Here is a 15,646-nt window from a genome sequence, read left to right as displayed (position 1 = left end):
GTGCCACCAGAGGACTGTCCCCAGCCATTTGTATGTCCAGGACACTTGGAGCAGGATCCCCACACTCTCTGCCCCAGCCCCCCTTGGCATCACACCCCAAACCCTCCCCAAAGCACCACCGCCAGCAAGGCAAGGGGCCACAGCCTCCCCGGGAAGGACCAGTCCTCCTGCCCAAATTCACTCTAAAGGACTTCCCCRGGAGGATTCAGGGTGAGAACGTGATGGGGAGAGGGTCACATGCACCTCTGGGGCCTTGTGATTCTTGGCCATGGGGATAAAACATCACAGAACTCAAAAACTGAGTTTGGGATGGAGGTGGGCACTCTCCCTGCCCTGGGAGAGGATTTGGGATGGAGGTGGGCACTGTCCCTGCCCTGGGAGAGGATTTGGGATGGAGGTGGGCACTGTCCCTGCCCTGGGAGAGGATTTGGGATGGAGGTGGGCACTGTCCCTGCCCTGGGAGAGGATTTGGGRTGGAGGTGGGCACTGTCCCTGCCCTGGGAGAGGATTTGGGATGGAGATGGGCGCTGTCCGAGCCGCTGCCTTGCTGTGCGGACAGAGCCCGGCTGCAGCTGGACACGGCCAGCAGGGCCCGGCTTTGTTGTGAGATTTGGCCTCCTTTCAGTCACCTGTGAGCGTGAATCAGACGAGAACTCGCAGGCAGCGTGAACACACACACACACACACACAGGGCCAGCTCAATTGCCCATGAGAAGGTTGGTGTAATTAACAGGCAGCCAGCTCTCCTTTCATGTGACAAAGAAAGCTTTGGGGGTGGCTTTTGCTGTGCCCATCTCCTGAGAGCGAGTTCCAGCAGGGCTGTTCACAGGGACCGCGGCACAGCCGGAGAGCGGGACCCCGGGGGCGGCAGGGACGGACCCCAGACCCTTTTACCCGGCCCTGACTCCCCTTCAGGCACAAACTGGGTCCTTTGCCATCCTGAGGACAGTTAAAGCATTGTCTCCGCTAAACCCACAGTGCAGGGAGCCCCTGTTTGACAAAACGGCACAAAGAGGAATGTCCCTGCTCCGAGCAATCCCCACTGCCCTCCGGAATCCCCCTAGGATCACGGGAGACAGCCTTTAACTCGTGCCCASCCCCCACCCACGCCACAAACACCCCAATTCCCAAACCCTGGAGCACACCTGGCTCTGCCCACGCTGCCCGCAGCCACAGCGCCGAGCACAAAGACACCTCGGTCCCTCCCGAAAACAAAGATCAAAGCCCCCGCTCGGAGCTGAGGASGCCGCCCCCTCCCGCCGCTGCCGGAGGAACATTAAAACCCCATTAACCTGGGGTTGTTATTAATCATGCAACATTACCCAGTGGGGACAGCCCTGACGCGMGAGTGGCCGGGCTGTCTCCAGCTCCCCCGGCCCGGCTCCGGGTGACACGGGAGAAGCTGGGATTGCTTTATAACCKCGCCAGCTCCGGGGAATGAATTTCCCGCACGAGGCAGCGCAGGAGAGCTTGGCCGAGATTGGAAATAATCACCCCGAGGCGAGGCAGGGACCGGACCGCAGACGCCTCTCTCACCCCGCGGAGGATAATCCCCTTTGTGACTGGGCTGAGRGCAAGGCGAGGAAACCACGATTTATCATCGGCTTGAACCACATCCATCCTCATGGAAGATGATTTCCAGCGGTGCTGCTGAGCAAACCCAACGGCGGGCAGGCATCCCAGGCCAAAATCAACCGCAGAGCTCAGGAGATGGTGGCTTTGGGGACCTCCTAGGGCACAGAGGGGACACCTCCAGGACAGGTTAATGCCACCAGAGCACAGCCTCTGGGTGTGGAGGCTGCAGCCCCATCAAGCCCTCACTGCTCCGTGATATTAAACTTTCCCCTCATGCATAGAAGCAGGCAGGGGGGCTAATTGCTTCTTATGACACTATAATGGTAGGACTATTTACACTAGATTAAAATCCAATTCATAATGAGGTATAATAACTTTGCAAATGCCAGGATTTGTCAAAGGGTGAGGAGCGCCGCCGAGACGGAGCTGAGCGGGCTCGGGCTCGGGGTCCGAACCTCGGCACGGGAGGAAGGGGCTTCTGGCGGAGCCAGGGCGGGGTTTGGCTGGATTCTCCCTCTTTGGTTGCTTCTTCCACAGGTGAAGCAGGAGGGATTGTGGAAAGGAGCAGGGGGACAAGCATGGCCCTGGGACAGCTTCACAGCCAAGGGCACTGGTCAGAACCAGGGGCTCTGCACAGATCCTGGGGTTGGACAAGGGGTTGGATCATCCCAGAACTCCTGGACTTCACCTCATGAACAGAGCTCCGTCCCCAGGGRAGTCTTGTTCAGGCGCCCATAAACCCCAATCAGCCGATCCCGTTGGAMCCCAACCCGTACCGGGGGTGCAGGATCAGGCGCTGGCATGAAAATCCTCCCTTGCTGGGTGTCACACGCCAGGCCACATCCTCAGAAACGCTCCCTCCCTGCCCAGCGGCACCGTGACCCTTCCCCGTCACACCCAGATCCGTCCCACCACCCCTCCAAGGACAGATCACACCCCCAAATCCGTCCCACCACCCCTCCAAGGACAGATCACACCCCCAAATCCGTCCCACCACCCCTCCAAGGACAGATCACACCCCCAGCCCCGTCCCACCACCTCTCCAAGGACAGATCACACCCCCAGCACTGCCACCTCCCCCGGGTGAGGACTGCCACCCCCGCAGTGAGGGGGGATCTCTGTCCCGCAGAAGAGCCGGGGCTGAGGTCGGATCCGGCTGGGATTTGCTCCCTGCCTCCCCATTCCGTGTTTACGGATGTGACCTTGAAGGAGCCCGGCAACACATCACTCCTGACGCGCTCAAAAGAGGTATTTATTTATTCCCTGCCAATGACATGGACTGATGGTGCCCTCTGAATTTCAAGCAGGGCTCGGCTCTGTTTTGACAGTCTGGGTGGCTCTGCTGGAGAGCAGGCAGAGGAAAGAGCCCAGCGAGCTGTGTTTACAAAGGGATGGTTTCTGCCCAGATCCCAGGGCTCTGTGGATTCCTGCACCCCGTGATGGGCTCAGTGCAGCGCTGGCCCCTTGCACGGGGSTTTGAGCGGGGTAGCTCAGGTGTCCCCTGGTCACAGAGGTGTCTGGTGGATTCCAGCACCAGAGAGAGCTCCAAAGGACTCGCCATCACCCCACTAAGGCTAAGTGGAGGCGGAGGGGTGCTCAGGTGAAYGTGAGCTCCGATGTGCCAACAGTGCCACCAGGCTCTCCGAGCCTTCCCACAGCTTGGTTYGTGTCCAAAACCAGCCATCTGCTGAAAAAACCTGATGGCAAACCCTCCAGCACAGCAGTTCTTCAGCACAGCACGCTGTGGATTTGTCACCCGTCCTGCCGGACACTCAGTACCCCCAGCAAGGGGGGCACGCACACCAAGGACAGGCAGAACTGGAAGGAATATTGATTTCCGAAAGGGTGAGGCCCTCTCTGTATAAACTCTTCCCTGATGGGGCTGCTCCACGCACARGAATGCAGGAGGAGCAAGTTATAAAAACAGCAAAAACCTTAACAARCCCCGTGCTCAGAAGAAAACCAGCTGAGCCTCGAGCGCAGCGAAGACAAACTGAACTGTGCCAAACCCACATTCGCCTGTGCAAAAGGCTGTTCCTGCTCCATGGAGCATTGTCCCGCTGCCCRAGATGAGCCTGTCCCATCTSCAGGGCACAGCGAGCCCCATCCCAYCCTCTCCAGGCAATGTGAGTGSTTTTGGTTGGTGTCTGACCAGGTTCAGGCTGTACAGGAGGAGATGCCGAGGAGCCCAGCAGATGGAATGAGGCTCAGGAACATCTCCGACCCCGCGGCACCTCCACATCACTCCAAGAGCCTCCTTGGCCACAGCCTGAACCAATTATCTTCTGGCAAACGCGATTCCCTTCCATTCACCGGCACTGACAAGAAAACCACAATTTCCCCTGTTCTGCTTCTGTTTGTGAGAGGGAGAGCGAGCAGAGCAGGCGGCGGAGCAGAAAGGGATGGGGAGGATGGCAYCGCATCCCAATTGGAAAGAGCCAGTGGCCAGTGCCCAAGTAAAATTCCAACTTTATGACATAATGGGCTTTTTCTAAGCAGCGCTTGCTGTTAACTTCRGCGCTGGCTTAAACCCCTTGGCCTSAGGCGCCGGCAAAGCAGAGCTCACACACTGTAAATGTTAATACTGCTTTAGCACTGTCATAAGCTAAAAGGTGGATGCAAGATCTGGCACATTAATTCCTTTTTTCATCTTTTTTAGCACATTTCAGGGTAATATGAATAATAAATATTTGAGCTCATGAAGGTTAACGGATGGATAACCCCGGAGACTGGGACTCCCCAGGTAGGAAGGCAGCAGTTCCCTTCCACGTGTCAGCGTCTCCAGCAGCGAGCCAGGGAATTTGCCTCCTCCTGAGAAGTCAGAGCTGCTTCTTGGCAGGGAAATGTTTGACATTAAAACTTGTTGCCCGGCACGCTTGTTCACACTTCMAATGTTTGGGCTGGGGAATGAGGAAGAGGTGGATGTTTCCAAGAATCACCAGGCTATGGAGAGAGGGAAACCTCCTCCATCCCAGCACAAGCTCTGTTTCCATTGAACARGAGCCAGGTTTGGTCAGCAAGAGGCTCTCAAAGGTTCTTTAGCGTTTAATTCTTCCTGCAGCCGGGTCTGGATTCACCTGGCCTGAGGCTTGGTGCAGCTCAGCACGCTCCTGCAGGGTTTGAAACTGCAGCWGAGGGAACGTCCTAAAGGCAGAGCTGCATGGAGCTGACCCAGCTGTCACCACCAGCCCCGAGGCTCCTGGCCTGGCCTGGTTTTGCAGGTTCTGGGTCTAAATTAGAGTTTTGATGTCTGTGTGTCTGTGAGGGTRCAGCCACACCTTAAGGAGAGCAGCTGGGGGAAGAGCTTTGCTGGAACTGGTGTAGCTCTGCACATCATCCCTGGATTATAAAATTATTAATTCCTGGATTATAAAAGCATGGAGAATGGGGCTTTGGGACAAAGTCACACTGCTTTGGCATCAGTCATGTGCCAATGGAGTGCCCCAGCTCATCCCCAGGGAAGCAGCCTAGGAGGGATGAGGAAAATCCTTGAATTCTGAATAAGGACCATGTCAGGAGAGAAAGGGCAGGGCTGGAGACCCAGGGAAGGATTGGAGCGCTGTGCTGGGAGACCAAACACTGAACAGGACAATTGCCATGGCTCATCATTCCTGGAGATCTGGCTGGCTGTAACCCTCGCGGGGAGATGAGGGTTTGGGATGAACACGAGTGTGATCCCCGGGAATGGAGGATGTGGGGCTTGCCCAGATTCCATCTGCTGTCACAGCTTTGTCTCCCTGACCCTCACGGTCCAGACAATGCCTCAGACTGCCAGCCCTGACAGTCTCGCTGGAAAGCCCTGGTATTCCAGCAGAAATCCTGCTGCCACTTCCCTCTTTGGTCCCAGGCGGGTGACACGAGCAGTGTGGGACAGCAGGACAGCCAGGACAGCCAGGACAGCCAGGACACAAACCTTCCCCTGGTTTGGTGCTGGGATGGGTGTCACGATGTGTGAACTGCAGGAGGAAGGTGTTGACTGCGCAAAAATCCCAGTGCAGGGATGAAATCCCCGTCCTTTCCCTGACAGGGATGTCCAGGAGCTGCTGGTGGGGGCAGAGATGCTGCATCCCCCTTTTAGACCCCTGATACTCCCATCCCGACCAGCACTGCGGGAAACTGGGACAGGCRAAGAGCACTGGGCCTGTGCTGCTCGGGGAGGGCAGGGGACACGGGGAGAGCAGGCTGGAGAGGCCCTGCTGCATGGAGAGGGGCACAGAGAGGGCACCGGGGGCCACGGGGTGGCGGCTGCCAACCTCTGTGACCCTCACCGGGGAGCAGCCCCTGGAAAAGCCCGGCTGCGGAGCCCCGGTGGCCCCAAGAATGAGGAGTCCCGGTGTTCCCTGAATGCAGAGTCCCGGTGGCCAGGGGGATGAGGAGTGCCAGTGGTCCGGGAATGGGGACCCCCGGTTTTCCATGAATGTGGATCCCCGGTGTTCAGTGAATGCAAAGCCCCAGTAATCGGGGGGTGAGGAGCCCCGGTGTTCCGGGAATGAGGAGCCCCGGTGTTCGGGGGATGCMGAGCCCTAGTGGCTCGGGAATGTGGAGCCCTGATGGCCAGGGAATGAGGAGTCCTGGTGGCCAGGGAATGGGGAGCCCAGGTGGCCCGGGGATGAGAAGCCCCGGTGTTCGGGGAATGTGAGCCCCGGTGTTCAGGGGATGCGGAGCTGGGGCGGTGAGATCGCCGCCCGCCCCTCCGCCGTGCCCAACGCTGGGCGCGCTCGCCAGCCACGGCTGCGCATCCGCATCCCGCGCCTGGAGCCCCGAGCCGGGGAGGGGGAGCCGCCGCCGCCCTTCGGGGGTGCCGTGCCCCAGTGCCATGCCCGGTGCAGTGCCCTGTGCAGTACCCGGTGCTGTGTCCCGGTGCCGTGCCCGGTGCAGTGCCTGGTGCCGTACCCCAGTGCCATTCCGGGTGCCATGCCCCAGTGCCGTGCCCGGTGCTGTGCTCGGGTGCCGTGCCCGGGTGGTGCCGTGCCCGGTACAGTGCCCGGTGCAGTGCCGGTGCCGTACCCCGCCCGCCGTGCGCCCCCCGCCCCGCAGCCCCCCCGCTCTCCCCTCGTTGCGCTCGCTGTTGCGTGACCGCCGAGCCCCCCTCCCCTGGCGATCCTTGGGGGATATCAAGGGCAAGGAAGAGAAGGGTTACCTGGAGGAAAGGGTTGCTAAGCAACCCCTCCCCACGACCCCCCCCCAAAGCACCGCAAACCCAAAACTCGTTCCAGGCCTGCAACCAGATTAGCATATTAATGAGGCTGTAATTTCCCCGGAATTGTCTGCACGTCTATGCCCGCTCACAGCACACTGGCCCAGGAGTTTGCTATGCAAATAAACTGGTTTTACAGGCTGTGGCTTAATTAACTCATCAAGTTCATCTTCCTAACAAAAAAGGCAGACTAACTGCGGATTAATGGACCTGTGTTTGCTCTTCTTTCTCTCCCCCTCTCCCCCTCTCCCTCCCGGAGGCACTGCCTCCCTGCAGACCCTTCCATCCCCGGCCACTGCAGCCTCGGTGCTGGGGAGATCCTCCAGCCGCACAAGGAGATAAATCCTGGGAAAAGAGTTGGGGGGAGGAAAGGAATCTTAATACCGCTTCCAGCAGAGTCGGGGAGGTTTCCTCATCGACTTCAAGGGGAATAAGATGGATCAGRCCTCGAGGATGGTAATTACGCCTTCAGTCGAAGCTGGCAGGTGACCACTTATGAGAAGGAGGTGGCACATGGCGACTCTGTCTCTTTAAAATGGTTGTCTCTGCRCGGATCAGGGGTCGGGGATTTTGGGGAGGCGGATTAAGGTGCCGTTTCTAGGGGAGCTCCGGCAATCGTGCTCCTTCCCTCGCCGTGTAGGGTCAGAGCAGGCGAGAGGGATGCTCTCCCTCCTGGGTTAATTAGAAAGGCCCTTCCTGCCTGCATCCCACGCTCAGGGACAAGATGACTTTTGAAAGCGACCCCCAAAAAGGTAAGTATAAGGATTTGCAGAGTCACTGAGGGAAAGTTCACATGGCCAAAAGTCTGTATTCAACAGCAAATCCCTGGGCTGGGGAGCTTCCTTGGAACATCGACATCATTACGAGTTCACTGCCTCTTCCCTACCTTTCTGTCACCCATTTCTTTCCCTGGGAGGGAGGAAGCAGTTTCCTGTGGGTGCTGGATGAGGCACAGATGTTCCCCCACCGGTCCCACCTAGGCTGGATCAGGAGGAGCTGGATGGGAGCGCTCAGCCCCCAGGSTGTGCGGGAAGTGACTCCGCTCAGAGATGAAATGTCTGAGTGGATCTTTTCCCTTTTAATTCCAGCTGCATTGTTGGTTCATCGTAGTTTGACCTCCAGGGAGGTTTTCAGGTGGCCTGGGATGCTGATTCAGAGCTGGGGTGGGAATGGTTGCTTTGCCATGCACASAGCCCTGAGGAGCTCTGAGCCCAGGCTCCCGAAAAGGCAATGGAAACTGAGGAGCAGCTCGATATCTGCAGGGAGGGGGTCTGGGCATGGATCAGGCTCTCCTTGGCAGTGMCAAGCAATGGGACAGGAGGAACAGGCAGGGATTGATGCCCAGGAGGTTCATCTGGACATGAGGAAGAGCTGCTGTGCTGTGAGCGAGCACCAAACAGGCTGCCTGGAACGGGTGTGGAGTCTCCTCCCTGGGGATATTCCAGACCCCTCTGGACACAGCCCTGYCCATGTGCTCTGGGATGGCCCTGCTGGAGCAGAGAGCCTGGGCCAGGTGACCCACGGTGGTTCCTCCCAGCCTGACCCATCCTGTGACTCCCCCCACGGCCATCCACCTTGGGCCCTGGGCTTCCCACCCGTGGTGGCCACAGCAGATCTCTGCCCATCACCCCACAGCCACACTGCCACCGCCCCTCCCTCGCTCTCAAGCTGCTGGAATCACCCCATGCAATCCCCCAGGGCTCTGTGGGGTGGGAAGGGGCTGCCATAAACCTTCCAGCTGCTCCACAGGCTCAGCTCTGCAACTTCTCCTCAGAAAAGCTCTGCAGAGCTCACACCTCCCTTGAAAGTTTAGGAGCATTCAGGTCCCACTCTCCTGAAGATCATGCCTCTTCCAGCTACAGCTGCTTTGGAATGGATTAAAGGTGAAGCTTTCATCCAAAAGTTGKTTTAGACTGGACAAAGCCCTTGAAAAAATCTAACTGTACTCAGAAGCTTCTCAGCATTCACAGGAAAATGGGTTGGCTGACCTAAAAGGGYTTTTGCATCTCTAATTTCTGCAGTTGCATGATTCATCCCTCTTCTTTGAAAGTGTTTCTCACATGAAACATCTCATAGCAGGAAAAAAAAATTATATTAAATAACCTTTTTTCATTTTCTCTCCTCATTGTCAGGGGAGGTGAGGGATGTGGCTGCTCCGACATGAACTGAGCAGTGGAAGAGAAAAGGCAAACCAGGACTCAGCCCAGCAGCCAAGAAGGAAGCTGCTCATGCCAGGTGGAGTAGGAGGAGTTATTCCAGAGATGTTCTTTCCAGGAGCACAGCCGCTCCTCAATTTCTCAGATCGGGAGAAAACAGCGAGCTGGAGAGCAGCAAACACCTCCCGAGGACAGAGGAGCAGCCACACCCCGGCCGAGGAGAGGACATCCCCCAGGAAATAAAACAACAGTTCCTGGGGATGCTCTTGGGAATTCTTGACATCCTCCAGGAATTTCTCTCCTAAGAGCTTTCCCAGTTCCCTCTCCATCCATCCAGCTCCTGCAGTAGGAGCTCCAGAGATAACTCCTTTGAGTTTGTCTTAAATCTCACTTCTCCCACCTTCACCTGAAGGCATGGAAGGGGGTTTGGTTTCATGTTGGTCTGTTTGGAAATGCTGCCAAAGACATCCCATAACCTCAGGATGAAAGCAAGAAACTCCTGAGGCCAGGCAAGCCATTGCTCTGGGAATGCACAAGGGCATCTGCCCATCCTGGAAGGGCCCTGCATGGGGAGGGAACCGGGATTTACCCCAAATGAGGACACCGGAGCCACCTCAGCCCCCATCCCAGCCCTGAGGCACTCCCCCGATCCTGTATTCAGCTGTCCCACCCCTGAATCCCTCACCTCTCTGGATTTCTGACTCCCCAGTGCTGAGGTTGTCTCTTCTCAGTGGCTTTCAGGTGACTTTGGCTCACAGCATTGCATCCACTCCAGACTTGTCACGAACATTACCAAATTATTCCCATTTTCGTGCTGATAACGCCTTTCAAACCAACCCATGAACTAATCCTTCCTGCTACATAAGAGCAGCTCAAGATTTCTCATGAAGATCACCAAATTATTCCCATTTTCCTGCTGGATAACCTTTCAAACCAACTCATGAGCCAATCCTTCCTTTCCCACAAGTTCAGCAGCAAACACAGGCTGATATTCCTGGAAATCCTCCACTTTCCAGGTTTCTGCTTTAAAATTTGAGCTGAAGTTGGACACAGGTTCMCATCAGGTGATTTCAAGACAGGCTGGGGAGCCAGAAAGTTTTGGGGCTGGCACCTCACCTGAAGCCACTAATCAGGATGGGAAGGCAACAAGGGATGAGCTGCTGTCCCCAAAAAAGAGGGGAAGAGGGGGGAACCAAAGGGACGAGCCCCTGCAGGAAGGGAAACTCAGCATCTGATCGTGGCTCAGTTCTCAGTGAGGTTTTGCCAGGGATTTGGGGATCAGGGGTGGTTTGAATGATAATCACCCATCTTCAGCTGTCACCCAGGAGGTGTTTGTTTGAAGAATCGTTGTGACCATAATACAGGACTTTCAGCTCTTTTTATTTCGTTGATTTAGTGGATTTTCATTCCCTCTTTTCTTTCATTTTCTGGAAGCGCTGTAAACCCAAAGCCCTACAGCGTCCCCCCTCTCTGTGAAAAGCGTTTAAACAGATTTAATTTTTTTTTAAACAAAGACTGAAGTGCTTACAGTCAGGGAATCACCCAAAATCTGAACCCTTGCCAGATACCATTTCCACTCATAAGAAGTACCAATCCTTTTTCCAGATGACATTCCAGGACATTGATTTTTTTTTTTCTTTTCTCCAACATTGCTGCCACTTAAACAAAAGGGGGAAAACTGATTTTTTTTATTTTTTTTAATACAGAAGAGGGAATCCAAGAGGTGGAAAGCTCACCCACACCAAGCCAAGCTTTGAAATGAAAATCTGCCCTTTCAGGATTAACGAGGAGAGCGATAAAACAAGGGAACAAATTTACAGAGGGAAGAATCAGCTCTCTCCTCACGAGCAGCCTGAGCCGCAGGGGAGGCTGCTGCCTGCCCACAAGTCGCGGGGCAGGACGCAGAAATCACCCCCAGCTCGCTCTCCGTGGGAGGTCAGGCTCCACGCTCGTCGCGGTCCCTTCTGGCCCGAAAATCTATGAATCTATTGATGCTCTGAGGCTTCAAAAGCAGCAGCTGCTCCTACGCAGCACCTAGTTCTCATAAGCGTTTGGAATAATGGATCCATATTGTGCCAATGCATACTAATGTTCATATACATTGGCGGCGCACAATGTGACGGCTTTGGAGACACCCAGGTGTCAGATGGAATCAGTGTCACCGCCACACCGTACCAGGACTCCGACGCACGTCCCTGTTGGCTTCTCCAGCGGGAAGCTTTGATTGTGTTTATGCCTTATGCTTCTGGAGAGGGGGAAAATGGATTTATAAAGGAATTGTAGCAGCGGGCCCACCGCAGGGCTGGTGCCGGCGGTTTGCAGCCAAAGACTGGTTTGCACTTGGTGAGGGATGGGGATGGGAGGGAAAACAAAGACAGGAGTGCCCAAGGAGYTCAGGGGTGCAGCCTCCTGCTCTCCCCGTTCATGTCCTCTCAGGCACCAACACAAAGAATTTCGGGCCAGGGGCTGCTCCCAGCTCTGTCTCTGCTGAAGTGCAGGAAGTTGTACCAAGCATTTGAGAGCCAAGACCTGAGCCTGGGTTTAATTCCCCCCAGCTTTCAGGAGCAGGATCTGGTTCAGACCCTRCAAAGGGAAAAAAGGCTCTTAAATTGCTGCCTTGGGCTGGGGTTGKGGAGGCACAGGGGAACAGGCACCCACCAACAGCGCCAGCCCCGCTCCCTCTGCACCCACGATCCGTGTGTGGGTGGGCAAGGGGGCAGAAGCACTCTGGGTGTCAGGRGAAAGTCTGGCACCCCAGACCCACCACGGATAATGGTGAGGGCTTAGAGCTGTGTGAATGTGTGGRATATCTTCATATTCACATTCACACAGACACCTTGTCTTCTCAGAATCAGCATCAGCTTGGCCCAAATTCCCTGCCCAAACTCCCTTTCCKTGCTGACATGAGCCCACACGGGAAGCTGCCCAGTTCTGTAGAGGAATTCAGGACAGCAGAGCACCACCCAACAAGTCCTGTTTGAATGCTCATTATTCCAGTTATCCAATCAGTCCCGGCGCCGGGAATGAGGGCACTTGGTCATCGCCAAGGCACTGAAAGGGTTAATGCTGACCCTGCTTTGGACTCACCCAGGCTGGAATGTCCTTGGCCATCCCATCTCCCTTTGCCGGGAGTCATTTCCAATGGAAAAGCTAAATCCGTGTTCCTCTCCTGCTGTTTCTTTTTGCCTGCTATTAATTTTTTTAAACTATCAGAAATATTAAAAGAAAAAAAAAATTGAAAGGAAGCAACAGCTTCTCCAGCCCCCAGGGACTCTGATCCCTTTTAAACCCTCCCCAGCCCCACACAGTATYCTGCTTCTGGAGCTTCTCTTGGATTCCTGGGACCCTGGAAAGCCCAGGATATCCAAATATCAATGGACACCCCTCATTCAGAGCAGGTGCAGCCGTTTTCGTGCTCCTGGTTGTGGTTAAGAGAGGCGGGTGTGCATTTCYAGTGAGGATTTTTCAGCAGAAGGAGGTGGGGATGGAGGAGAGGGGAAAGCCGTGTGTCCCTGAGCCCAGGTGACAGTGACAGCCCGAGCACACCCAGCTCAACCGCACATTAGGCAGCTGATGAGGTTAGAGAGGTCCCAGGAAATCTTCCCATTCCCTGAGGCAATGCAGGAATTATCCCATCCCTGCCCAACACGAGGCGCCTCTGCCCCGGCTTCTCCCCCGGGCTGTGAAAGGGGTGTAGGAGCGCTCTAGGCCAAACTCTCAGCCCCATTCCCGGCCCCAGGACAGCCCCGGGAAGGGCTCTCTCCTCTGACCTGCACGGAGAGAAAAAAAAAACTCATCCCGCGGTATGAAAAGATGGGGCTGAGGGATGGTTCATCTCCCCCGGAGCCCGGGTACGTCAGAGAAGGCAGGGCCAAGGAGATGGGAGTTGAAGAGGGAATGTGCGTGTGCAAGGGCTGGTTTTGTGTGTAACGTGGCACGGGGATGTGCTTCCGAGCCGCAGAGCTGTGGGGAAAGAGGATTTGGGGTGTGCAGGGAGCGTGTGCGAGAGCGGGGTCCGCACACACCCGCGGGCACGCACGGAGGAATGCGGGGAATGTGAGGGAGGATGAGGGGGACAAAGAGAGGGGCGGGCGGGCAGGGGGACACCCCAAAACCATCCTCGTGGCGGGGCGGGCAGGGGAACACCCCAAAACTATCCTCGGGGCGAGGGGGGCAGCCCGGCCAGCTCTGCAGGCCCCTGCTCGCTGTCCCGGCAGTGCGATGGGTGTGTGAGTGAGTGTGTAAGGACAGGAGCGTTCGCACAAATGCCCSAGCGTCGCCTCTCCGTGACACTCGGAGTTCTCCGCTTCATTTTCCCGGCCTCCGGGGTCCCCATGGGGGTCCCCCCCTGCGCTGGCACCGCTCGGGRCGGGCAGCGGCTTTTTGGGGTCGTTTTTAATCGCAGCCGCTGTAAAGCAAAATAAAAACCGCGCTGTAAAAAAGAAAAGCCGAGATCAAGCCGGTCCCAAGGGCCGCAGCAGCGCCGGTGCCCGGAGCCGGCCGGGTTCTGGGCAGCGCAGCTCCCTGCCTTCGGGGTGAAGGACCGGGAGGGCAAACCGGGGGTGGCGGGGGTCCAGTGGGTGCCTGATAATTCTAATAATAATCGTGGTGTTGGAAAAATTTCCAATCTTTCTAGCCGAGGCGGTTTTCTGTGAGAGAAGGGAAACGGGAAGTGAGAGAAAAACGGAAAGAGACAGAGAGATCGGAGGGGAATGTGTGTGAAACGGGAGGAGGAAACGAAAAATGGAGCAGCAGAGGGTGTGGGGAGAGAGAAAGGAAGAGAGAGAAAAAGAATCGAGAGAAGAAAAAAATAATTGGGAAAGGAAAAAGAAAAGGAGAAAAATTTAAAAAATAAAATCGGGGGTAAAAAAAAAAGGCAAGAAAGAGAAAAGAAATAGTCAGAAAAACATAGAAAAAATACAATAAAAACAGAGGGGGAAAGGAGATAAAYAAACAAAAGGATAAATAAAAGAAAAACAGAGTAAAGAACACAGAAAAAACAGAGAAATACGGAAAAACAGAAAACATAAAGGAAAAAAGGGAGAAAATGAAAAGGAAAACAGGGAAAACCGACAAAAAAAAAAGGAGAGAAAAGAAAAAGAAAAGAAAAGCAGAGAGGGGAAGATCGAGGTAGAGAGGACGAAAGCTGTGGAGAACAGGGGAGAGTGGCTGGGGCAGGACGAGACGAGGGACGGGGACGGGGCCGGGGTTCAGCACCCTGGAGAGCTCCGAGGCTCCAGCGAGGCCGGCTCCCCCCGGGACACGGAGGGGACACGGAGGGGACACGGAGGGGACACCGGGGCCGGGCCGGGCAGGGCTCGGGGCTCAGCGGGACTCGGGGCCGCCATCCCGGCGGGGGTCCTCCATCCCGGGGCTCAGCCCTGTCGAACGCATCGGTGTCAGGGACTCCTCTTCCATTCGGGACGTGGAAGGGAGGGAGCGGCGCTCCTGTTCCACTTCCCCCATCACCAGCCCATGAAATCCGCCCCCTCACCCCTCCCGCAGAGCTGCCCCCCGCCCTTGCCGGCCCCCTTGGCTGTGCGTGGCTTTGGGGTGCGCTCACCCCGCCGTGTGTCYCCCCGAGCCGCCCCAGGGTGCCCGTCAGATCAAGGTGGGAGCGCCGSGCTCCCCATCCCGCCCGCTGGAGGGGCCGAGCGCTCCCCCCTCCCCGTTTCCCAAACAAATCCAAGGAATGGGGGAGAACCCAGAGGGGCGCAGCCTGAGGGGGTCACCCCACACCCCGACAGTTTTGGGGGTCCCGTGTGCGGGGGGCACCCSTGGGTGAGAYCCCCGACGGGAGCGCGGGRCGAGCTCCCTTCCCCTCCCTGCCTCGCAAACAGCACCAGAGCCCCCAGCTCCAGCCCTGCCCCCCCTGCGCCCCCCGACCCCCCCGCTCCGGGGGCTTCTGCCCCGCCAGGGCGGGCTCCCCACGCACCGGCTCGCTCCGTCCCGCCGCTGCTATGCGGAGCTCCGCGGTTGCCGCCGGCTTTTCTCATGCAGATTCTCTCTTTCACACCTCCCAAACAAAAGCAAACGGGGGCATCGCCTCGCCGTGTCAACACACACGCTCATTAGCGGGGAGGCGGCGGGGGGAGCGGGTGGGAACGGCTCGAGCAGCCCCTCCGGGGGGGCGGTCGCATCGACGGGAGGTTGTAGCGGGCCGGGGGATCACCCGAGGAAATTTGGAGCGAGTTCTTCGCCGCATCCCCCTCAAGTCACTAAGTTTGCGAAGGTCTGGGTTCGCCTCTCTCCGGCTCGTTTCTATCAACACACGCTGCTCACTGCCAGGCTTTGCCCACCCGCGGTGCGGCATCGCGGGGAGAAGCAGCCACGGCGGATCCGGGCCGGCTCCGCGCAGAGCGGGACCCCGAGCCAGGGCCGGGTCAGCCCCGGGGAGCAGTCGGGGAGTGGGGAATGGGGGTCCCGGGATCGTGCTGGAGCCAGGAAGGGCTGGGGAGGGGTGCAATTAAAGCTTCGCCAAATACCGCGACCCRCAGGAAAAAAAATTAAAGGGACGATTAAAATGTCTATGGGGAAGGTGAGGAGCGAGTGTGGAAAGGTTGAGGGAAGAGGGGAGAAGCGGCAGCTCGGTCGGGGCTGGCTGTCCCCACACCCGGGTCTTGTGGCGCTCCGGGGACCGCGCTCCGCACCGAGCTCGCACCGACGGCTCTCCGAGCTCCGCGGCCGCCAGCGGCACCCGCTTCTCTCCTCCGCTCGA

General features: G+C 57.1%; 1 protein-coding gene across 1 annotated transcript in view; it reads left to right on the top strand.

Annotated features, from left to right (window-relative positions):
- Positions 1–6,231: 6,231 nt before the first annotated feature.
- Positions 6,232–15,646, top strand: part of LHX5 (LIM homeobox 5) — a 20,581-nt gene continuing 11,166 nt past the window's right edge. Inside the window, exon 1 of the mRNA XM_057374233.1 lies at positions 6,232–6,398. Within this exon, the coding sequence (XP_057230216.1) occupies positions 6,232–6,398 (167 nt within the window). The remainder of the gene's footprint in view (positions 6,399–15,646) is intronic.

The sequence above is a fragment of the Malurus melanocephalus genome, unplaced genomic scaffold (assembly GCF_030028575.1).
Source record: "Malurus melanocephalus ecotype Western Australia unplaced genomic scaffold, MMel_1.1 scaffold_219, whole genome shotgun sequence".
In the NCBI taxonomy this organism is placed as follows: domain Eukaryota; kingdom Metazoa; phylum Chordata; class Aves; order Passeriformes; family Maluridae; genus Malurus; species Malurus melanocephalus.
Note: the sequence above shows the minus strand (reverse complement) of the source record. Positions and strands in the feature narration are given on the sequence as shown.